At 33.6% G+C, this 25,289-nt stretch overlaps 1 protein-coding gene across 6 annotated transcripts in view; it reads left to right on the top strand.

Moving 5' to 3' along the window:
- Positions 1-233: 233 nt before the first annotated feature.
- The window catches only part of LOC126692638 (L-type lectin-domain containing receptor kinase IV.1), an 82,156-nt gene continuing 57,100 nt past the window's right edge, over positions 234-25,289 (top strand). For 2 of the 6 annotated variants that reach the window (XM_050388325.1, XM_050388326.1), the window contains exon 1: positions 234-2,134. In XM_050388325.1, coding sequence (XP_050244282.1) covers positions 304-2,134 — 1,831 coding nt within the window. In that variant the 5' untranslated portion in view covers positions 234-303. The remainder of the gene's footprint in view (positions 2,135-25,289) is intronic. The other 4 variants (XM_050388317.1, XM_050388316.1, XM_050388315.1 and 1 more) reach the window with 4 other exon arrangements.

The raw sequence follows: 25,289 nt of genomic DNA, 5'->3' as shown, positions 1-25,289 counted from the left end.
CTTTTCCACCCCTCCAACTATACACACATGAGAAAAAACCAAATATTTTCTATTCTCTTACAAACTTTCTGTCCTTTCATTTTTCCACTCTTCCAACAAAACACATCCTAAAAGACAGTGGCATGCCGAGGGGCAAAAATGGGCACGTTTTTGTTTTTTTCATTGTTTTTATCGAATGGCAGCCGCGATTGTGGGGCCATGTCTCCATACTTTTGTTGTGTGGCACTTGTAAACCAACCCTGTATTTCTTAGAATGAAACCTATAAATGTGAGAAGAGAGAGAGTTAATTGCAAATATTAGCCATGTTTCCCAAGCTTCTAATACTGTTGCCTCTCCTGGGAAGCTTAGTGTTCTCCCAAGATACCAGCTTCACCTACAATGGTTTTACATCGGCCAACCTAAGCCTAGATGGCTTAGCCATGATCACTTCAAATGGCCTTTTGAGGCTCACCAATGACACCAAACAGCAACAGGGTCATGCTTTCTACACAACTCCAATAAGCTTCAAGAACTCGTTGAATGACACTGCTTTCTCTTTCTCTACGACTTTCGTCTTTGCCATTGCTTCCGTATATCGAACTCTAAGTGGTCATGGGATAGCTTTCGTGATTTCTCCGACTAGAGGGCGCCCAGGAGCTGTTCCAAGTACCTACCTTGGCCTTTTCAATGAGACCAACAATGGTAATGCTACCAATCATGTCGTTGCTGTAGAGCTCGATACAATCCAGAACCCAGAATTTAAAGATATCAATGATAACCATGTTGGGGTGGACATCAATAGCTTGGAGTCCGCAACATCTACCTCAGCAGGTTATTATGCTGACGGTGGTGCCTTTATGAACTTGACCCTTTTCAGTGGAAACCCAATGCAAGTTTGGGTGGAATATGATGGTGTCAAGAAGCAACTCAATGTAACTTTAGCTCCAATTGATGTTGGTAAACCCAAATTTCCACTCTTGTCTTTGTCCCGTGATCTTTCACCTATCATTAACAAAACCATGTATGTTGGGTTCTCTTCCGCAACTGGCTCTCTCCTAATATCCCATTATATTTTGGGTTGGAGCTTTAAGATGAATGGTAAGGCTCAAGAACTTGCCCTTTCTCAACTTCCCAAGCTGCCTCGAGGTAAAGAGAGATCTAAACTTTTGACAATTGGATTGCCTGTGATTCTTGTTTGTTTAGTCTTGGTAGCAATTTCAGGTGCAACTTATGTCATAAAAAGGAAAAGGAAGTTTGCAGAATTGCTAGAAGACTGGGAGGTTGACTATGGGCCTCACAGATTCAAATACAAAGATCTTTATATTGCTACGAAAGGATTTACGGACAAAGAACTATTGGGTAGTGGTGGATTTGGTAGAGTTTATAAAGGTGTACTAACTACCTCTAAAATTGAGATTGCCGTGAAGAAGGTTTCTCATGAATCAAGGCAAGGAATGAGAGAATTTGTGGCTGAAATTGTGAGCATAGGTCGGCTTCGCCACAGGAATTTAGTACCACTCTTGGGCTATTGCCGAAGAAAAGGAGAACTGCTCTTGGTGTATGATTACATGTCCAATGGGAGCCTAGACAAGTACCTCTTTGATCAACCTCAGGTCACCCTCAGTTGGAGCCAAAGATTTCAAGTCATAAAAGGTGTGGCATCCGGGCTGCTTTATCTACACGAAGGATGGGATCAAGTTGTCATTCACAGAGACGTGAAGGCTAGTAATGTTTTGCTAGATGGTGAACTGAATGGTAGATTAGGAGACTTTGGTCTTGCAAGATTATATGACCATGGAACTGTTCCTCAAACTACCCATGTGGTTGGAACTCTTGGGTATCTTGCACCAGAGCATAATCGAAGCGGCAAGGCCACAACAAGCACCGATGTGTATGCTTTTGGGGCCTTTATGCTCGAGGTTGCTTGTGGAAGAAGACCAATACAGGCAAATGGGCCATCAGAGGATTCGATTTTGGTTGATTGGGTGTTTTCTCATTTAAGCCGAGGCGAAATTATGGAGGCAAGGGATCCAAATTATGGTACAAATTATGTAGCAGAAGAACTAGAGTTGGTATTGAAATTGGGATTGATGTGCTCTCATTCAGAGGCTACTGCAAGGCCTAGCATGCGCCAAGTTGTGCAGTACTTAGAAGGTGATGTTCCTTTTCCAGACTTATCATCGCTTGGTCTTTGTTCCACCGGCTTAACATTTGCCCACAGGGAACGTTTCGATGATTTTTTCATGACTTATCCGTCCTCTATGAACGAGGGGTTTTCTTATTCGTCTTCCATTGCAGATTCACTTCTCTCAGGGGGACGCTGATACTGAAAGCTTCTAATATCCACAAAAGCACACCGAAAGTAGGGAAATTTTTTGAATATGATCTTTTTAATGATTGTACTGAATTACAATATTGTTTCCTTTTAAGGCTATGCAGTATATATGTCATGTCTGCTTAGCACATTTTCTCTAATTCTATAACAACTAATCACAGAGCCGATGGTTGAGAATATATGATTATTTTGAGATGTGATATAATATATAATATATAATTTATTTTCTAAATTTAATTGTATATAATTTGTTCTTTCAAAATATTAAAAAATTTCTAAAAATAATTTTTATCTTTCTATTTTTACAAATATACAAATTTATCATTTTTGGTATTTTTTGATAGGCCAAGAATGTATTGACCCCTTATAATGAATTAACGAATTAATTAGTCAAGGTAATTAATTAATTCAATTAGCATGCAATACGCGTGGTAGTACAAACAAATCACTAATTTACTAAATGTAGCAAAAATTAAATTAACACAGTAATTTATTTACAAATGGGGAAAACTTGCTTGGCAAAACCCAACCAAGTGATTTTAAAGTCAACACTCTCGAGAATTCACTATTATCACAATAAACGGTTACAAGTAAAGGAATCTCAGTACCTTATACCAACCTGCAGTTGAACCCTTATCGCAATACCCAATTAGACTTGTTCTATAGTGACAATCTCTTCTTTTCAATGCACGGCTCTCAGTATGTGACTAACCAATTTGATACGCGGATCTCGGTACGCGGCTTAATCACCAACTTGAGAAAAATGTTAGCTGCAAAGTTCTTCAGTTCATCACACGATGAAAATCATGAAGCTCATTGGTTACAAAACCCTACAGTGTACAAATACAATAGCTTCGTCAAGAGAAAGATGAACTAGGGAAAAATTCTATCTCTAGTCACAATTTACATGAACACAACTTTGCTTCACACTCGTGCAACCTTTAACGGTCCTTAAAATAATCTTTATATATGTTTAGCGTTGTGAGAAAAGAAAGCCCACACATATATACACAAATTTGATGAAAATCAGAGCTGAAAATCTGTTTTTCATAAGCCTTGATAGATAGCTTATCTATCGAGCTAGCTATCGAGTATCGGGACTTCAGCAGCTTTTAAACCTCGATATATATTAGCTGTCGAGTTTTAAAATCCGACACTTCTTCACTTGTTTCTTGGACAAATTTGCATAGCTTTAACACTTGATCTTGAAACCTTGTTTCTTGAAGCATTAAACATATCCTAGATCTACCCAATTACAAGTAACGTGAATTTTGTCAAAGGATTAGCCAATTGCGTAAAATATTGACATATGTTCTAACATGATTCACATATTTCCTAACAATCTCTCCATTTGGCAATTCGTGACAAAACCACAATAAACAAATGAACATATGAGAGAAGTCATAAAACACTCAACTCATACGCACTTGTTGAATATAATAAAATCTATCCTAATACAAACTCTTGAAAAACTTTGCAAGAAGAGAGTTTATGGCAAGAAGACTTTGACAACCTGTATTTCTAAAACACTTTAAACAAAACTCATCACAGCATCTTGGTGTGACATAGAAACAATAAATTGCATACAATATATAAAGAATCATGTGCATAAAGAGAGAAAAAAAAACAACACATGGAAAGATAGGTGAATAACATACATCAATATATATAAACCCAAATATAAGTACAATGTATGTCAAATGGTCACAAGACCAATATACATGAGGTAAATGTAAAAGAAAGAAAAGAAAATACATAAAAACCTCACTACATCCCTCATAGACACTCTTCCTATCACAAAAATCTCTTATGCTAACACTCCCCCTATGTATATGACTACTCTCATATTAAAAATACTCCCCCTTTTTGTCATGAGTGACAAAGGGTAAGTACATCAAGTAAACATCTCATCATCACTGGGCGAGCTAGCACCATCATCTTTATCAGCATCATCACTGCCGGAGCCATCATCACTCTCATCCTCAGAAATCGGTGGAGATGAAGACGAAGCAACAGTGAAACCACCCATGATAGCTTGTCGTCATGCGATACAACCAACACGGGTGTTCATCTGACACAACTCATCACTGAGAGTGTCAAGGTGAGCATCCATGCGCACAGGCTGTGCCATGATGGCCTAAAGAGTCACTCCATCCACAGAAGACAAAGGAGCGGTGGTGGAAGGAGTGGTAGAAGCTGGAAGAGCTGCCGTCTCGGTCTGTGTCTATCTCGAGCAAAGTTGAGCCTCACTCTATCTAATGGTAGTAGTGTCAATGACACCCATAACGGAGAAGTGATCAGACATAGGACATGGGACAAAAAAATGGTGAATGATCCTTGTGATAGCCGAAGGAAAAATGAGTTTATCACGGGTCACTGTATCCTATAGAGATCTATAAGGGATAGGATGAAGTGAGAAAGGAAGTCGATAGAAATGTCCTCTAAGATGGACAACAAAAACCAAGCACGAGGCTTTGTGATAGTGTTATAGTGAGACAAGGGATGAAGAATGAATGCCATCATCGTGTTAAGGAATCTCGGACCTTTTGCAAATCTCGAGTAAGGGGTGTTTTGATGGTCACCCTAAGATGAAGGTGTCTCACAAAAGAGAGACGAGAGTTCATCTTTGGACACAGTCCTCAGATGATCGCAACCAGGGTAGTCAGGATGCACTACACTAGGAATGTGTAGTACCTCAGATATAGGATCTAGAGTAACTATAATGCGTATACCTCAAACACGAGTGACAAACTAGGGTATAGAGTAATCAAATTCGTGCATGTAAGAGTAAAACTCCTGTATGATCACGGAAGGGCATGTGACCGGGATGCCACACAGTGACTCCCAACCCCTACTGTAGATGACAGTGGGAAGGTTAGTATTGGAAAAATCCGATAGGATGACTTGGCATTCTGAATGAATGCTTCGTCTAGAGAAGTTCTTTGAAAAGTCCTTTCGGGCTTTATCATCACAGAACTGAACAGAATAAGGAGTGGGGTCAGACGAAGAAGTGGATGCCCCATAATGAAGAGGGTTTTGGGACTAAATGGATTTTCGTTTAAGTGCCTTGATGCAACTATCCGAGAAGAAAGAGAGAGAGAGGGGGAAAAAGAGAGACACGTAGAAAAGCACCAAACAAATCAATATATATGAATATAAAGAAATAAAGGTATGCATGCATGAAAATGTGACATGCAAACCAAAAAAAATCATGGGCTCAGATCAATCCAAACCTAACAGCACACAACAAATCAACATATATAACACACATCTATAATACATGAAAATATAGTTACAATGCATGTGTGATGCAAAGCATGACATTTAGGACCATTTAAACATAACCCACACCAAAAATTTCACCAAAACTTCATCAATTTTGAAAAACCCCAAAAATTTTCAAAAAATCCCAAAATCTAGGTCAGAATGCATGATATGTATGATTAAAGGCTAGAAAAGAGATCATACTAGTGAAAAATGCAATGAATAGACCGAAGAATGAGTAAGGAAGATGAAGAGGTTGAGTGAGAAGTGTTTGGGAGAGAGAAAAGTGATTTTTTGTCAGGAGAGATTGGGGAGAAATGAGAGAAAATCGCACTAAAGAGTATATATAGAAATTCATAAAGCTCGATGGACCGAGAGATGTCGAGAGGTGTCGAGCTTTAAAAATGCATGTATTATCTGTCGAGAGATGTCCACAGCTAAAGGATCTGTCGAGAGGTGTCCACAGCTAAAGGATCTCGATGGATCAAGAAGCTATTGAGAATTTATCGAGCATCCAGAAAGTTTCTCGACGGATCATGAAGCTATTGAGAATGCAATAAAAAGCAGCTAAAAGGGCTCGATAGATAGCCTAGCTATCGAGAGGTGTCTAGCAGTTATGGAGATTGCTTAAAAACAGTTTTTTAAATAGAGAAAAACACAGACATGAATGCAATCAAGCATGCTACACAATCAAAGATCCAAACAATATTTTAACCTCTCAAAATCATCTCTCAATAAGGAAAATGTTAAGCACATAGATCCAAAACACACACACACACACAACAAGTCTGACCAATTTTATATTTTAAAAAGAAATTGAGATAGTTTAGTGAGCATACATTAACGCATGTATTCCTTGTGATGGCCAAATCACATTGTACCTACACATGTATCAAAAGTAGCAAAGAATATTGTGTGTTGTGAGTAAAAAATATCACAAAGTTGCATAAGTGTTTACATGTTATGACGATTTGAGATATGAGAAAATCACTGTAACTCACACACAATCATAATTGTTTGATGGGGACTATCACCTTCGAGGTACATCCTATAATTCCCACATCTCCTAGAATATACGCTTGCAATCATATATAAAGTATTTTAATTCTTTTTGCTTTTTGTTATTCTTTGCATATTTTTCTTTTAAGCAAATCATGCATGGGTATATAAGAAATAGAAAAGAAATACTCAATGATGATAAGCATTTGATATTCCACTTTTGCTATACCGAAGCATACAAATGTCATTTAATGATTGGCGCGCAACAGTGGTGAGATGGTTATTTATGCATTTCTCTTAAGATTTTCTAGTCCTTCCCGTCAAAAGAGTGATATGAGTATTAAGCACAAGAGAGATTACTTAATCTTACTCATCACAAATACGAGCCACAAAACTCACTTCCTTAGTTATGCATAAAAATGCTCATTTAAGCTACAGAAGATACAAAATTTAGAAAATTTTGTTTCAATGGCCATCCAAGGTATACAAGTACCAATATACATAAACACGCACTATTTTTGTATTTTTCTAATTTTTCAATCTTTTTATTTTATTTTTTATGAAAAAAAAAATAAAGCAAAACTGAAAAATAAACTGACAAAAATATGTTAAACAAAACAATGCATAAAACTAGACTGACTCAAAACACGAAAGCAAAACACACAAGTAATGCAAAACACAAACAAGAAGGGAGAGAGAGAAAAAGTGACAGAATCACTTGGAGCCTTTTTCATTCCACACCTTGGAAGAACCTTTTTGTTAAGCAAACCCTTGATTCGGCAATGAGGGGGAAGAATTAAAACCGTTTAAGTTCGAAAGGAGCATGAGGGTTTTGAGAAGATCTCCAAGAGGAGCAAAGGAGGGTGGAAACTGATTCTGGTTTCCTAACGTGATCATGTTGTTGCTCTGTTGAGTGGCTAACCACTTATAGCAATTAGGTCGAGTATGTCCAGCTGCTCCATAGTGATGACAAAAATGCTGCTTTTTCTGTTTGGGCTTTTAAGTATTTTCCTTCTTAGCCCTAAGGTTCTTAATTTCTTTCTTATCAAGTTTAAGGGGTGCTCCTAAGATAGATTTACCATTGTCTATGTTCTCACTAGCTAATTCATTTTTAACATCACTGTTCTCAATTTCAATATTATAAGCAGGAGAAACAAAAATAGTAGTACTAGCAGAAGCAATACTAGGAGAAGAGAAATCATACCCTAAACCCGTTCAATCGGAAGCAAATTTTTGAAGACTAAGCATCTCATCGAGCTTTGCACTTGAATTCCTTTCCAACTAGGCTCTGACTTGGAATAGTTCTGTCTCAAGCTTCTTGGTCTTCTCAACCAAGGAGTTATTCTCAAATCTTAGTGCTCCAATGGTTTGATTGACTTCATCAAACTTTGTGAAAATTTCTTCTTGTTCAAGCTCCACTTCACTAAGCTTCTTGGTGGCCAACTTATACAACTTCTCATGCTTTTCTGAGACCTTGTATAATTTTGCATAAACTGTGTGGATATCGTCTTGTTCATCCATCTTTTCAAACTTAGACTTCACCAATTCCTCTTCTTCATCCACGTCTTCAATAATCCCTTTAGTAGGATTTACAGTGGCAGTGAAGGCATTTAGGATTCCACCATCCTCATTGTCGGAATCATCTTTAGGCTCGGTGTCGCTCAAGATAGCAACAAGTGCCTTACTTTTCCAAATGGTCTTGAGATATGTAGGGCACTCTTGTTTCATGTGTCCGAAACCTTAACACCCAAAGTATTTTGGTCCTGAAGGAACCGTCTACTGACTGCCATCCCTAGCATTCTTCTTTCCTTTGTCCTGGTTCTTGAACTTAGATGAACTGGACTGCTTGCGGTCTTTGTTAAATCTTTTAGCATTGGCATTCTTCATAAACTTTTTGAATTGTCGGGTGATATAGGATTTTGAAAGCTCAAAAATGTGTGAAAATGCAAGAGCTGTTTAGACCCAAAAATTAAAATTACAGCTCGGTTGATTTTACTCTAACTTAAACTAAGTGCGGAATAGAGTAAATGTGAGTGGATAAACAATATAACTACTCTAAACTATATTCATCAAATCATAACAATAAAATGAAAGCTAAAAGCATATAAAATAAGAATGCAAATACAAGATAACACGCCGATGTGTTATTGAAGAGGAAATTGAAGAACTCGGCGAAAAACCTCTCCGCCGCCCTCCAAACGGTAAATCGATCCACTAGAGAATAAGTTGGAGTATACGAATAACAAAAGACCCTCCAAACCTAGTCTACCCCATGTACTCAAGCCCTCCAAACTCCTGCTACCAACTGACTTCACCAAGTCTTGTCTTCTCTAGCTCTCCGGATCACGTAATTTAGCCTGATTGCATCCACCAAACAAATGGCTTCTTCTAATACTTTCCAATAGCACCAAAACCTCACTTTACACTCAGGATGGGTGTGGTAAGTGTTTGAGCTATCAATCTATCAAGGATTTGGAAATTGAGAGGTAGGAGTTGAGGAAAACCACAATAGATTGTGTAGAGGATTGTGGGTATAACAATCTCTAACTCTTAAAGGTTGTGACTAGGGTTTTCTCTTTGAAAAGTACTCCTCAATATATGTGAGTAATGTGGGTATAAATAGTGTGGGTAGAGACAGGGTGTATCAGATATGACAAATTGACAAAATAGAATTTTCCACAAGTATCTCGCAGGAAGACCTTACCCACGAGACACTCACGAAAACCAGCTATCACCATCTGTCATGACTCTTCGTATTCCAATCATGTGCTGAGCACATGCTTCACTTCGTGGGAATGCTACTCGCGAGCTACCCACGAAAACTTCTTTAGTCTTCAATTGCCTTGAGTCTTCACACTCTCTCACACATACAACCCTTACAATAAAATCCCATATAAAATAAAAGATATAAAAGGTTGAACATAATTACAATCAAATTTGACACGGAATTAAAGCCAACACAAAATAGTTGTAAGTCACAACTTTACAGATTTCATCTTAGAATCTTCATCGTCTGAAGATTCATCAGTGTCACTGCTTTTGGCTTTCAATGCTATGCTCTTGCACTTGCTTGATTTCCCAATCCTTGTCAAACCCAACTCATAGGTTTGCAAATTGCCAACCAGCTCTGTCAAATGAATTTTGTCAATATTTGTTGATTCCACAATCGCACTGATCTTGGCATGAAATCTCTCGGGTAGAGATCTAAGCACCTTTCTAACAATCTTGGGTTTAGGTATGGTTTCCCCAAGATTAAAAGCTAAGTTCACTATGTCCTTGAGCTTGGCATACAACTCATCAAATAACTCATCCTCCTCCATCTTAATCTCTTCAAAGCTCGTAGTAAGCCTCTGAAGTTTTGAGTCCTTAACAGCTTTGGTTCCCTCATAGGTTGTTTGGAGGATGGTCCATGCTTCCTTAGCAGTTTTAGTTGAGGATATCTTCTTGAATTCCTCGTTCATGACCGCATTGAATAAAGCATTCAATGCCCTACTGTTGAAGTTTGCTACCTTGATCTTAGCATCATCCCAGTCGGCTGGCACTTCCGTAGGCTTGGTCCAGCCTATCTCTACAGCTTGCCACACCTTTTCATCTAATGACTGCAAGAAAGCTCTCATGTATACTTTCCAGTATGCATAGTTAGTGCCATCAAATAAAGGAGGTATAATAAGAAACTATCCTCTATCCATGACAAATAGGGGTTAATGGATCACACAGCAAATATTAAAACATAATTAGAGTGTGTCTACTCTGATACCACTTGATAGGACAAGAATGTATTGATCTCTTGTGATGAATTAATAAATTAATTAGCCAAGTTAATTAATCAATTCAATTAGCATGCAATACGTGTGGTAGCACAAACAAATCACCAATTGACTAAATGTAGCGAAAATTAAATTGACATGGTGATTTGTTTATGAATGGGGAAAAACTGCACGGCAAAAATCTCATTATGTGATTTTAAGGTCGTCACTCTCGAGAATTCACTATTATCACAATAAGCGGATATAAGTAAAGGAATCCCAGTACCTTATACCAACCTTCAGTTGAATCCTTACTCTAATACTCAATTATATTTGTTTTGTAGTGACAATATCTCATTTTCAATGCACGGCTCCTAGTATGTAACTAACCAATTCAATGCGCGATTCCCAGTACGCGACTTATTCACCAACTTGAGAAAGTTGTTGGCTGCAAAGTTCTTCAGCTCATCACACGATGAAGATCACGAAACTCCTTGGTTACAAAACCCTACAGTGTACAAACACAGTAGCTTCTTCATGAGAAAGATGAACTAGGGCAAATTCTGTTTTTGGTCACAATTTGCATGAACACAACTTTGCTTCACACTTGCGCAATCTTTGACGGCCCTTAAAATAATTCTTATATATGTTTAGGGTTATGAGAAAAGAAAGTCCAAACATATACACACAGATTGGATGAAAATCAGAGCTGAAAATCTGTTTTTATCTATCGAGCTAGCTGTTGAGCATCAGGCTTCAGCAACTTTTAAACCTCGGTAGATACTAGCTGTTGAGTTAGTTGTCGAGCTTTAAAATTTAGCACTTCTTCACTTGTTTGTTTCTTGGATGGATTTGCATGGTTTTAATACTTGATCTTGAAACCTTGTTTCTTGAAGCATTAAACACATCCTAGATTTACCCAATTATAAGTAAAGTGTATTTTGTCAAAGGATTAGCTAATTACATAAAATATTGACATATGTTCCTAACATGATTCACATATGTCTTAACATTTTTGTTTGATATTATCCTTTTGATTCAAGTGGTCCATTTTCTTCTAAATATTGTTATTATGAATTATATTTTTCTTAATTACTTTTGGTACAACTAAAATTTTTAAGTTTCAAATTTATTATTTAAAATTTTCACTCTCAAAGAGATTATCATGATTATGATGATAATAAAAAATTATCACATAATTACAATTGATATTATTCAAATAATTGATAGGCACATTTAAATTCATGATATTCATGTAGATTGTGTTTTAATATAAACTCAAACTCTCACATCCAAACTAACTAAGGATTAACTCAAATAAATATCAAAGCAAAACTGTACGAGGGAGTGAAAGGACTTGTGATGTGTACTAAAAAAAAACAACACCAAAACGTATCAAGAGTTTCAAGAAAGAATTATCTCTCTCTCTCTCTCTCTCTCTCTCTCTCTCTCTCTCTCTCTCTCTCTCTATATATATATATATATATATTTAGAGCCATAATTTGTTGTAATTGGCTAATTCTTTGACAAAATGCACTTTACTTGTAATTGGGTAGATCTAAGATGGGTTTAATACTTCAAGAAACATGTTGCTCAAGTCAAGTATTAAAGACATGAAGATTGGTCCAAGAAACAACTGAAGAAAACTATTCATTAAGTCTCGACAAATAGTTCAACAAATACCTGCTGTTGAGGGAAGAAATTGATGCCTCTAAATGAAATGTTGGGAAACCAAACTGAGACTCAACTGGCTCTTGAGATGACACCCATAGGCTTTCGGTGTGATGACAATCCTATCCAAGCAAGAAGAAACAAGAACTGCACTTAACAAAACAACAACAAAGGCCCAATAAAAAATATGTTACAATACTTAATTAGTATATTAGTGGTCCTGTTTTGATAGTCCAAGGGAAAAGAATTCTCCAGCAGTAAGGGTGAAGTTGTACTTAAGTCCAAAAGATGAATGGTCCAACGGTAAAAGTGGAATTGTACAGTCTAGCCATCAATAATTAGATAGTATTTAAGCAAATTTTAGGTCCTTATGTGTCTCACTCAAGAGGAATTTATGTTGCTTTCAGCCATCATTACATTAATGTGAGGGAAAAGTTCAATTTTTACAAATACATCATATCCTTCAACAGAAAAGTAAAAAGTAAAGATTAAAGGTTCCCTAGGAAGAAAAATTAGGCTATTTCTGGCAAAGTTGTAATGAATCGAATTTCCCTTCAGCTATCAAACTTTCATCTTAATCTGAATTTCGAGTAAAAAATATGATCAAAATACTGAAGCTTGTTTTAATTTGAAAAATCAGCTTACTCTTATCCAAATCTCCTTTTTTTTTACCCCATACATTTTTTGCTTATTTTTTTAAGCATTCCAACCTCTATAAATAGGGGAGGCCTCCCAACATTCAGCACACTTTCTAACCCCCCCCCCCCCCCTTTTTCTGGCTCTTCTCTTCTAATTTTTCAAATCCCCTCACATTAAAGATGTTCTGGAGGCTCTTGCCTTAGGAATTTCTTTTTTGTAAGTAAAGTATTTTAGGCTTCAAAGAGTTGAATAAATTTGTTTGAATAAAATATTCTTTCAACTAGAAGAGCACGCTCATGCAAGAGGTATTCTTTTTTTTTTTCTCTTCTTTTCTTTTCTTTCTTTTCTTCTCCATTAGTTTTGTTGATGATGCATGAATATGTTTAACATGTTTTACTATTTCTTGCTCTTAATGTATAATTATCATGTTCTGCTTGAAGTTTTCTTTAACATGTTCATCAGATCTGATTTTTTCTAAATTCAAAATTGATCTGTATTTTCATTAAATACAGATCTAGTTTTTTTAAAACACAAAACTAATCTATATTTGCATTAAATATAGATTTGATTTTTTTTTTTTAACTACAAAACTGATCTGTATTTTCATTAAATACAGATCTGATTTTTTTAGAAAAGGTTTTCTTTGACACAAAACTGCAAATTTTGAAATTTAATGAAAGGACTGAAAATTAGGTTATAGTTTTTTTATGAATGTGATGCATGCATAATAAATTCATTGTATGAATGTGGATCCTCTTTCAAAAAGCTTTTTTTTTATTCATAAAAAACAGATCTAATTTTTCTTGATAAAATCGCATTTCTTTACTTTTACACAAAAACAGATCTGATACTTTTTACAAAATCTTATTCCTTTTATTCATAAAAAACAAATCTGATTTTTCTTGATAAAATCACCCTTGTTTAATTTTACACAAAAACATATCTGCTTCTTTTTAACAAAAATCTTATTCTTCTTTTACATAAAAAAATCGATTTTTCTTTACAAATCAAATTTTCTTTTATACACAAAACAGATCTGAATTTTCTTAAAAAAAGAGGAAACATCCATAAGGTAAATTTATTTGAATTAATTTTAGTCAAGTGTCTGTCTTGTATGTTTAACATATTATTCACATCATGTGAAAGAGGGTATATTGTTCATTAGAGTCTAGAAGACCAGATTCTGTCTGGGCGGACTGGGTGTCTAACACCTTCCCATTCTGTAACCTAGCCCCCAAGCTTAAGATTTTTGGATAGGTAGATTAGTGTTTTGTTTTGCTTTAATTTTGGTAGATTGTAACTAGGACCAAAAGTTTTGTATTCTTTTGCATAGATTGTTATTAGGACCCAAAGCCTTGTGAGGTTTAATTTACCAAAATTGTACTTGTCTTTATTCAATAAATGACATTCGAAATATTTTCATCATGTAATTTGTATTTATTTTTTCTTATTTTTTTGTATAAAAAATAAGTGGCGACTTCACACCACTTACCCAAAAAGAGAGGTGCCCTTAAAAGCACCCTAATCTCTTTTTTGAGAGTATCCGATTTTCCCGGTGTCTCACAATGTAATATATAATTTATTTTTAAAAAATTCATAAAATTATATATTTGGATTAATAATCGATCTGTAACAAAACGTTTTCTCATAAGAGAATTTCATTTTCTTTTTTATATAACTGTTTACCTAACAAACAAAGGGCATGTGTTTTTTTTTTTAAGTAATGAATTTTGTGTTTTCTATAAATAAAAAATTATATATATTTTTTACTTTATTTTATATTAAGATTTTCATCTATTCATATTATGAGCCAATTTGCTTTTTCCCAATTATGACATTTAGAAAAGATCAAATGAGAAAAATAGCTTTTTCCCATTATTAAAAAATTTCAACTTGTGGCATCCTACTTTAATAATATATATCTTTTAAAGTATACAATTTATAATCCTAATCTCTCTTCTTGAATACATTACTTATCTCAATACATCCATAAAAATACATTGAATCAAAACAAACCTATATGAAGATACTTTGCAAAAAAACTAAATGTCTTATCAACCATCGCTTTGCAAAATGTCATATCAATCATTGCTTACCAATGATTAATTTGATCGATTAGGAAAATAATTTGTTATATATAATCTATTAAGATTATTTTCTCTGCAGAAACTGCAAATTTGTCCACCCAAAGAGATTATAAAATAAACAATTATTAGCAAAATCTCATAATTAAGTTTCTATGTGCATCATTATAATAATTGATAATAATAATAATAACAACAACAAAATAATAATGAAAATACAATTGCGAAAGCTAAAATATGTCACTAATCCAATTATTTCCATTTGATTAACCTTTGCTTTTATCTAAATAAGTGGCACAATATATAGAGTATTTTTAATACAATTATTAAGAGTACTTTCTCTATAAAAACTACAATTTTGTTCACCCAAAATGATTTAAAAATAAACAAAATTTAGTAAAGTCTCATAGTTTAACATTTAATTGGATCACTAAAAAAATAAAAAAGGAATAATTTTTTTGATTAGGAATTGGAATACCAAAATACCTAAATATGCATAAAAGTCGATACAACTTTTTCAAAAAGAGAAACAAATGTGAAATGACAATTAAATCAACAATAACAAAAAAAAACTATTAGCGGGGAAAAAAGTGGTTGAAACAATAAAAAAAGTGCATCAAAAGAAACAAATTTGGAGAGAGAGAGAGAGAGAGAGAGAGAGAGAGTATTGACCTTTTCGTAGTGAACAACTTGGAAAGAATAGGGAAGAGAGGTCGAAATGAAGTAAAAGAAATTTATAAGAAAATAAATTTGGAAGAGTAAGGGAGGAAGCAGATGAAATGTTCAAAAAAGTAAAACCGTAGAATTTATGAAAATAAAAGGAAGGAAGGGTGGAAGTAGATGAAAGGTTCAAAAAAGTGAAACCATAGAATTTATGAAGATATAAAGGAAATCAAATGAAAAATTTAAGAAGACATGATTGGAGAAGATGAAAATTTGAACTAAGAAGAAGACAATGGTTGAAGAAGATGAAAGGTTAAACAAAGTAAAAAACTAAAATTAAAAAAAAAAAAAAAAAAAAAAAGGCTGCTAATGACATGGCACAACAAGAGCTTTGTAAAATTTATTTTAAAGCTTCCATTATTATAAAATAGTATAGATAGATATGTATAGACTTTGTTTGGTTTTAATTTCTTCATTGATTTTATTGCTTTGTTATAAACATCTAAATAAAGTAGATGAATTTATAAATGCATAGTTATATATAAAGTTAAAACTATCCAAGATGAATGTATAAAGTCAATCTATTTATATATTTAATACATTCTCAAAAAAATATTTATATATTCTAATATTGTCAACAAAATTTAGGAATAAAAATTAAATAAGAAAAAGAATGATTATGTAGGCAATGAGGTATATATATATATATATATATATAAAGAGAGAGAGAGAGAGAGAGAGAGAGAGAGAGAGAGAGAGTTTTTTAACCGTTGAGGCAGTTTTTGAAGTTCGCACAATATGTTTTGGTGTTTTTCACTTCAGTCATTGGAATGACAAAGAAATTCCGGTAAAAAGAAATCTAAGGGTGAAAAAATAAATCACTGTGTCAACCATAAAGCTAGAGCATATATGCTACCTTTAAGAACTTATTTCTAGTTTTAATAAGATAAATAGAAAGGATAAAGCTACCACAGAACTGAACATCTTATCGAACCCCCGCAAGGAATGCTCAAAATACCTACCCGCTTGATTGGACCATAAGACTAAAACTCCCTTTTGATTCTGCTTTCAGTTGTCTCATAACTAAGTCTAGCCACGAACAAAGGGACTTCACAAAGTTCAGATACAAGCTACAATTATATAGAAAAGAATGGATATAATATAATAAATAAATGAACGAAGCAATCAAACACTCTGTCACTTGTGGTGCAACACGAAAAGCATTGCCCCATGAAAGAATAGCTTCACAGGTGGTAGCAAATGAACGAAGAAATCAAACACTCCCAGACATAAAATAACAATAAAAATTTCACTTGTTTCCTGAACTCGCCCTTAATTTCCATTGATGAGGGTGAAAGTACATAGAAAATAGAACACAAGACCATGTGAGAGAGGGAGAGAAGATGAAGATGATGATGGAGAGCAAAGAGTTAATGCTGTTTTTTATTTTTCCATTTTTAATAAGAAGAATTGATGACTTAGTTACTAATTTCTAGGGAACAATAAATACATAACTATGAGTGTTTTTTTCACCATTAGATCTAATACAAATCAATGGTCCAAAAAATGTGTAACTCTTATGAAGTTACACCAAGTGTAACTTGAACCTATCTCAAATATATATATATATATATATATATATATATTAGTTATTAGTGCTTGAGTGACACGTCATAACATAAGGCAATGACTTAAGCAACATGGGGGTAATGACCACATTTGTGACTACGAGCCCCTTGTTTTTCTCTAATAAAAAAAATGGAAAAATAGTTAAATTTAATTACAACCATAAATGCAATTCATTAAAATTTTCAATTAAATTCAAATATATAATTGTAGTTAATTGAATCTAATTATCCTCGTTAAAAATGACATTGTTTCTATTCAATTGGCTAAATCCACTATATTTTTTATTTGGACAAATTACAACTTGCCCACATGTGGTTTGGCTAAAATTTAAGTTGCCTACCTATGATTTAAAATTTGACACTTTATCCACTTGAGATTTTATCGAAATTTAAGTTGCCACCTGTGATTTAAATTAGACATTTTACCCACCTGAGGTTTTGATGCAGATACGTTAAGGAAGAATAAAATATTTTAATATTTTATGTTGTTTTCTTTTTTCATAGTTGAATTAGGGTTTTAATTGTTTTTCTTTTCCAAGTTAAATTGTTTTTCCTTTTTCAAGTAGGCGTAGGTTTATTATGTCTTTTCCTAAAAGGAGTAGGAGAAATTCTATTCCTATAAATACTCTTTATAGAGAGGTTGATTATTGTTATGTGTTGATTAATAAAAGCTTGTTAGAGAAGTTTTCTCTATTATTTTGCCTACTAGCCTAGTGTTCTTGTGCAACTTAGGTTTTGTGGAATAATTGTAGTAATTGTGTGTTACAAATTCTGCTTCTACACGCTTACGCTGCATCAGTTGGTATCAGAGCTAGGCTAGGTTCCTACTATGGTGCAAAGAGGAGTACGTGGGGGAAAACCTGTTGCCATAGATGACGTGTATGAATGCGATGAGGTTGCACGCAATGCGCAATTAGAGGCGTTCTTTCAACGAATAGAGGAGTGGTTTGATGCGCTTTCAAAGCAGCTCACCGCCTTAGCCATTGGAAGTCAACCTCAATACTACCATCCAAATCCATGTTTTGTGGAGGAGGATCTTGATATCAAGCAAGAGAGCTGCGATATCAAAGAGGATGATGAATATATTGAAAGAATTTGTCTAGTAGATTGGGATTCTCCACCAATTTATGATGACTATCCTGAAGATTTTAGTCAAGAAGAAAAGATTGAGCTTGATAAAAATAAATTCATATACATACGAGATGAGCCCATAACTCACATCGTTGATGAGACTTTCGACATTCAGAAACAAAAGGTTATTGATACCTTTTGGGAGGATTTTATTGAAAAAGAATTGATAGAGGTCAACAAGAGGCATGAACGAGTGATTTTAAGTAATCTTTGTCGAGAAGGAAATATGAAGTTTTTGGATGTATGCATGGATTCTTTTTTAGTACTTGCTTCATATATCCTGCCATGGCAAAAGAGGTCAAGAATAAAAATCCGTACATCAAGATTTATTATGAGTGAGAAAAGATTAATAAGTAGCATATTGATTCGTCTTGTATTGCGTAGAAGAATAGGATGGAAAGGATTATTCGGGGTTCCAATTGATCGTGGAAGATTGCCACAAAACTCGAGGACGAGTTTTCCCCAACCCCGAGAGAATGATGCAGATATGTTAAGGAAGAATAAAATATTTTAATATTTTATGTTGTTTTCTTTTTTCATAGTTGAATTAGGGTTTTAATTGTTTTTCTTTTCCAAGTTAAATTGTTTTTCCTTTTTCAAGTAGGCGTAGGTTTATTATGTCTTTTCCTAAAAGGAGTAGGGGAAATTCTATTCCTATAAATACTCTTTATAGAGAGGTTGATTATTGTTATGTGTTGATTAATAAAAGCTTGTTAGAGAGGTTTTCTCTATTATTTTGCCTACTAGCCAGTGTTCTTGTGGAACTTAGGTTTTGTGGAAGAATTGTAGTAATTGTGTGTTACAGATTCTGCTTCTACACGCCTATGCTACATCAGGTTTGATCAAAATTTAAGTTGCCTACCTATGGTTTGAAATCCCATTATGCAAGTGTTCTATTGGATTCTTTTTTTTATCTTATTTGATCTTGTATTTTTATGGTTTTTGTGTTTTTGGAGGAGAGACATAAAAGTGAATCAAAATAACATGTTTTTAACAAATCTACGTTACGAAAATCTAACTGAACTGAACTAATCTCAGGTGGGTAAAGTGTCAAATTTCAAATCACAGGTATGCAACTTAAATTTTGGTCAAACCACAAATGGAGAAGTTGTAATTTTCCCTTTTTATTTGTTAATGGAAAATCCACTATATGTTTGAATTTAATTGTATGGCAAACACCACTCCCACTGCAACCCCGTAACTGCCTTTTCATGTCTCCAACCTTACTGCTCTCTTGACAATACTTCCAAAGCTTGGGAGTAATAACCCATTAGCAAACACCATCACATGGTCTAGACCTATGTAGTCAATTCCCGTGAGTATGGATCCAATTGCGGATAAAGGACTTGTAAACCCAATTAGAGCAGCATAGCTACCTGGGCAACTAACAAGAATACCCACAATTGAATGATTTTTACATAAGAAGAGAATACATCATGTTTGGTGAGAGCCATCAAAATCATTGCTTCACATTCACAGCCATTACAACCATGGTCAATTCATTAAGCAATACTGTGATCAAAGTGCCAACACCAAAAATTTAAACCTAACCCAGAAGACAAGCATAGAGAGGACAGGGAATGGTGAATTAGACAAGTAGCAATAAGCTGAACTCTTCATTTCCCATACATCTTTCTCAATCTTTCTTTGACGAAATCATTCCAAGCTTTAGTTCGAGCTTGTTGAGGGGCAATGTTGACATAAGAGAGATGCATACCAGCAGCAAAAAGAGCAGCACCAAAGACGAAGCATGCCACAGTCATCAACAATTTCTTGGGTGTTGAAGGAAAGCACAGCACCATTTTCCTTAATTATCTACATGCAAAAGGAGAAGATTCAATCCACAGCACAGATTCAATCCACAGCACAGCACAGCTCACATATATAAAGCCACTATCTTTCATTGACTGTAAAGAAAATTATATCGATCAATTTCATAAATATTCAAGCCACATTAAAACCCTATCTGATACAACATATACTAGCTAAAACTTGCACATCAATTGCACCATATTCGTTCCAAAAAATATAAAAACAAAACGGCTTCATTAGAGACACTACATAAAAACATGTAGAAAACCCATATGGAATACAACATTAGTAGAGGAAAAGAAAGATAAGAACTTCTAAGCGGCATTTGATCATACACATAGAATGCATTTTTTTTTTATATAAAAAAAAAAAAAAAAAAAAAAAAAAAAAAAAAAAAAACAACCATCACCAAAGAAAAATGTAAGACCAGAAAAGAACATACCAGAAAAGAAACGTAGAGTTCTGGAGAGAGTCAGACTAGAAAAGAAAAGAAAAAAAAAAAAAAAAAAAAACAGAGCACTCACAACAGAAAAGAAACGAAAAATAGAAACAGTTCGACTTGGTTTTTTTTTTTTTTTTTTTTTTCCTGCTGGCAACCTGTGGAGGTGGAACAATGGTGGATGAGCAATAGAGGAGGAGATAGAGAGAAAGAAACATACGTTTAGAATGTAGAGAGAGAGAGAGAGAGAGACAAAGGAGAGACTAACGGCTTGAAAACCAAAATGTAGAGAGAGAGAGAGTGTGTGTCAGATGTTTTCTTTTGTTGGGTTTAGAGATAGGTTTAGAAGGTAAAAAATGAGGGTAATTAATGAGATTCTAATAAAAATATTGTAATAATAAGAGTATTTTCTTAACCGTTGGATCTACTTTAATCCAGCGGTTTAAAAAAGGTGTAACTTGAACTCATCTCATATATATATATATATATATATATAATTAGGTTCTAAGGATTTAGGATCTAAATGTTTTAGAACTTCAATATGTAATGTTGGCAAACCATGATGAAAACTTAGAATCTAGAATTAGGCTACTCAAAGTATGTTTATTGTAAAGTTAGAATCGATTAATTACAGAAAATTACTGTTCACTTTTTGCAAGGCTCGATTGATTGAAAATTAGACTCGATCGATCAAAGCTCGTGCAGATTGTTTTTTTGCAGATTTTTCCAACTCAGCCCAAGCCCATATAATATGTAGGGTTTTATGTTTTGCTTTAAGTATAAAAGGAAAAACCCTAACCACGTTTTATTGTTGTTGTTTTTGCTGTGTGTATGAATTTCTTGTGAGATCTAGAGGTGTTTGCCTTCATACATACTTAGGGTTATCAAGATCAAGATTGATGTCGGGAGCTTGGTGATCGCTTCAGTTGCTGCATAAAGAGCTTAAAGAAAAACACAAGTGGGAGTACTTGTGGTTCAGTGAATCCAAGAAAGAAGTAGTCCATGGACTCGAAGCAGTCCATGGACTCGAAGCTATCATGTGGTTGTAATAGTAAGTTTTCTACTCAATGTAGCAATAGGATGTTAGTGGTCTAAGTCGCTATTGTAAAACCTCAATTCTTTCATAGTGGATCTGTTTTACCTTGAGGATAGTTAGGTTAAATCCTTCCCAAGTTTTTTACTTGTTTGGTTTTCCTGGGTTATCATATCGTTGTGTTCTTTATTTTCCGCAGTGTTTCAATGATATGATTTATTTGTGTTAACCTAGATCTGAATAATTTACCTAAGTTAATAATCATTTGGCTAAATAACTAGGTTAATCTATTTGTGTTTAAGGGGTCTAAAATCGTACATATATATATATATATATATATTCTAAAAACGTACTTATATATGAGATTTGTTCAAGTTACACCTGGTGTAACTCTAAAGAGTTACACATTTTTTAAATCATTGGATTTAAGTAGATCCAACAATAAAAATAAAAAGGGAAATTATTGTGTACTCCCGAAATACCATAAATACGTACTCCCTCTTCTCACATGAATGGTGGATCCCACTAATTAAATTCATGGTGGGATCCACCATTCATGTAAGAGGAGGGAGTACGTATTTATGGTACTCCGGGAGTACCTAATAATTTTCCAAAAAAAAGACCCTTATTAATACTAATATCTCATTTATTATCCCTTATTTAATACATTCCATACTTGTTTTTAAACCCAAAAAAATTTATACGTTCTCTCTATCTTGCAAGTCCGTCTCTCTCTCTTTCTCTTTGCATGGTTCTTCCTCTATCTCCTCCATGGCCAGGTCGCTGGCAACAATACAAAATAAAAAGCACAACTTGCCATAATTTTGTTTTGTTTTTCTACTAAGAACCTTAGCTATTAGTAGCAGTGCAGCCATAATTTTGGTTACAATTACTCATTTGCCTTATATATTGTTCTATATTTCCCCAAGATTGTGAATTTTTAGAAATTGTTTTCCACTAATAAGCTAAATAAGGGAAGTTAAGAGGTTGTTTTTCAACTCATTTAAGGTTGCTACCAAACATTAAAAAAAGAAGATAGTTTTATAAAAAATACTTTTTGAAAAATGACTCATTTTTAAAAACACTAGTCACAACCCTGTGCATCACGCGGGAATATCTAATTATTTTGAAATGAAATGTAAAATATAATTTATTTTTAAAAAATCATAAATTTATATATTAGGATCAATAATCTCTAGATGATTCAGCTTAGGTATTTCTAAATCCCAATTATTCTTGACCTCTATTCTTGTGGTTGCCTACATAATAGTTCAATGTAAGAATTAGATTAATAGTGTTGTTCTTTACTACCTCTTTTGTGTTGTGGTTCATATATGAGTTTTTATGTATTTAGGTTAAGTATTTGTACTAATATATGATAGTTTGTTTCTATGTTTAAAATTGATTTGGTTTTTTTTTTTTTTAAATGTTTGAGACGGTAACATTGTTGGTTTATATTGCGTAATCCGTGTGATAGAGCTTTAGTAGTATCCGTGTGATAGAGTTTTAGTAGTTAGAAAATTGAATGATAGAGTTTTAGTAGTATCCATGCCTGCAAAAATTCAATTAAATGATGTAATTCGTGCCTACAAAAATTCAATTTGCTAAGATATTTTAGTAGTTAGCAAATTGAATTATAGAGTTTAAATTCAATACTATACTCAAAACATGATACTTCTTTTCTTGGTCTCCTCATTTAAGTGAATCTTTCCTTCATCATTGAAATTGAATTAAAATTCCTTTTATTAGCTTTGATTGTACTCTTGGCTATATCATAAAAGACTGTTTTTTGATATAATATTTTTATGGTAATTATCGTAATTTTTGTTGTAGTTGAATCAAAATAAGATTATGCTAGATCTACATAATTAGTAGTTGTTGCATCTTCATCATTATCACAAATTTAAGATAGAGATTACCCTCATCAATAGCTGCTGCGTCTTCTTCATTGCCAAACTTGATCATCTTGACAAACCTTTTATTTATCTGCGTCTTATGAATTATATTTGATTGTAAGATTTTTATGTCTTTTAATATAAATTAACTAGCTGGTATGCTAGCCAAACCGCATGCTTCTTCAGTTTTTTTTAATTTTTTATTTTGCCTCCAACACTATTGTAATTGGTTGTCTCTTTAATGGCATGTTCTATCTCCATCACTATATATATATATATATATATATATGTATGTATGTATATATTGTTTTGTAGGATCCAAGCAAGAAAGAGTTTAAGATGTTTGCGGTGTTATTCTCTCAAAATTTTTAAAGCATGAACAACTTGCGATATTGAAGTAATTACTGATTTTCTTTTTAATCTAATTACTGAATATTTTATATCAATAGTTATTTGTTAATAGGTATTTGACAACTTTAGAATATGAGAAGTTTTATGTTAAATGGATAACAACTATAATTTTGTTAATTTTTGCTTTCTAAATTACTAGTAGTGATTTATCATGTTAAATTGATAGTTTATTTGTATAATAATCAGCTACAATGTTGTAATGTTGTTGTTGTTGTTGTTTTTTTTTTTTTTTTTTTTTTTTTTTTTTTTTTTTTTAATTTGTGAGGTTTAATTCAAATAATTTTGAATAAGTCCTCTGAAATCAAATTCATTACCAAAAAAAAAATTTGTTAGGGACTTTGTAAAACTAAGGAGAGCTTAAAGATAATATAAGTTTTGGCCTCATATAATATACGTATATTGTGAGCTTCAGTTGCTACAAGTAGTATTGTAGTAACTTAGTTTTATAATGACATTCACTAATATTTGTCTTTTAATTTATATGATATTTTGTATAATTGCTTTGCATTCATTAATAAAACTTGGATTAACTAATATGCTCAACCTAGCACACTTGATCAATATCAAATCAACTTGGGGATCAGAATTTATCAATTTGTAATTTTTTATATTTATATATGTGTGTTGGGTTGCCAAAAAAATACTAAATGAAAAGAAAAGAAATTGGGATAGATTTCTTTTCAAAATTTATTTTATTCTTTTACTATTTTACGTAGAATTTTTATTAAGACGCTCATGCAGATATGGCTTTTTTAAGTATCGAATATCAAGTTACCAACTAAATGTTTTTATTATTATTTTGTTAACTCTTAGCTACCTTATTTTTAAGGGTGAGCATTCTGTTAATCACATTAATATTTATGGTCACTGAGATAAGGAAAAAAAATCAAAATGAAACATTATTATTTTTTTTTTTTTTTGAGAATTGAAACATTGTTTAAAACACAAAAACCATAACAAAACCTTTAAGAATACAAGAACTAAAATAAAAATACCCCAAAATATTGGGAAAAAAATTCTCATTACATCAATTTTTTCTTTCTGAAAATTTTTATGTGGACCAGTAATGAATAATCCAAGGAGCTGAATGAGTGTAGAGGAACATGCACTCAAATTAGTACCTTCTACCGACTACCCCACGCACCAAGAATATGACAATTGACTGAAAAAGACAGTGGCAACTGACCATTATAGCAGAAAAAATGGACTTATTTTAATTTCTCTCGTTTTTCTATAATGGCGGCCATGACTATGTGGCTGCTACTCAAGGAATGGCGTCTACACCACACCCATTCACTACTGTTAGTATCGTTTTGTCCTAAAGTATAAGGGCCTGTTTGGTGGCCTGTTTGGTTTGTAATTTGTCATCACTCAATTTTCATCACTCCTCACTTAAAATACCTCAATTTCACTTCTTACTTAAAATACCTCAATTTCCTAGACCCCTATTTGGCACCTTAAGTCAGACCCAGTTTTCAACTTCAAAAGTTGCAGCTGGGTTTCACACACACACACACAAGGTCAGAGAATTTGTCAATTATTGCTGCTGGGTTTCACCA

Source organism: Quercus robur, chromosome 7 (genome assembly GCF_932294415.1).
Source record: "Quercus robur chromosome 7, dhQueRobu3.1, whole genome shotgun sequence".
Classification (NCBI taxonomy): Eukaryota; Viridiplantae; Streptophyta; class Magnoliopsida; order Fagales; family Fagaceae; genus Quercus; species Quercus robur.
The sequence above is the reverse complement of the archived record's forward strand: the minus strand, read 5'-3'. Positions and strand labels throughout refer to the sequence as shown.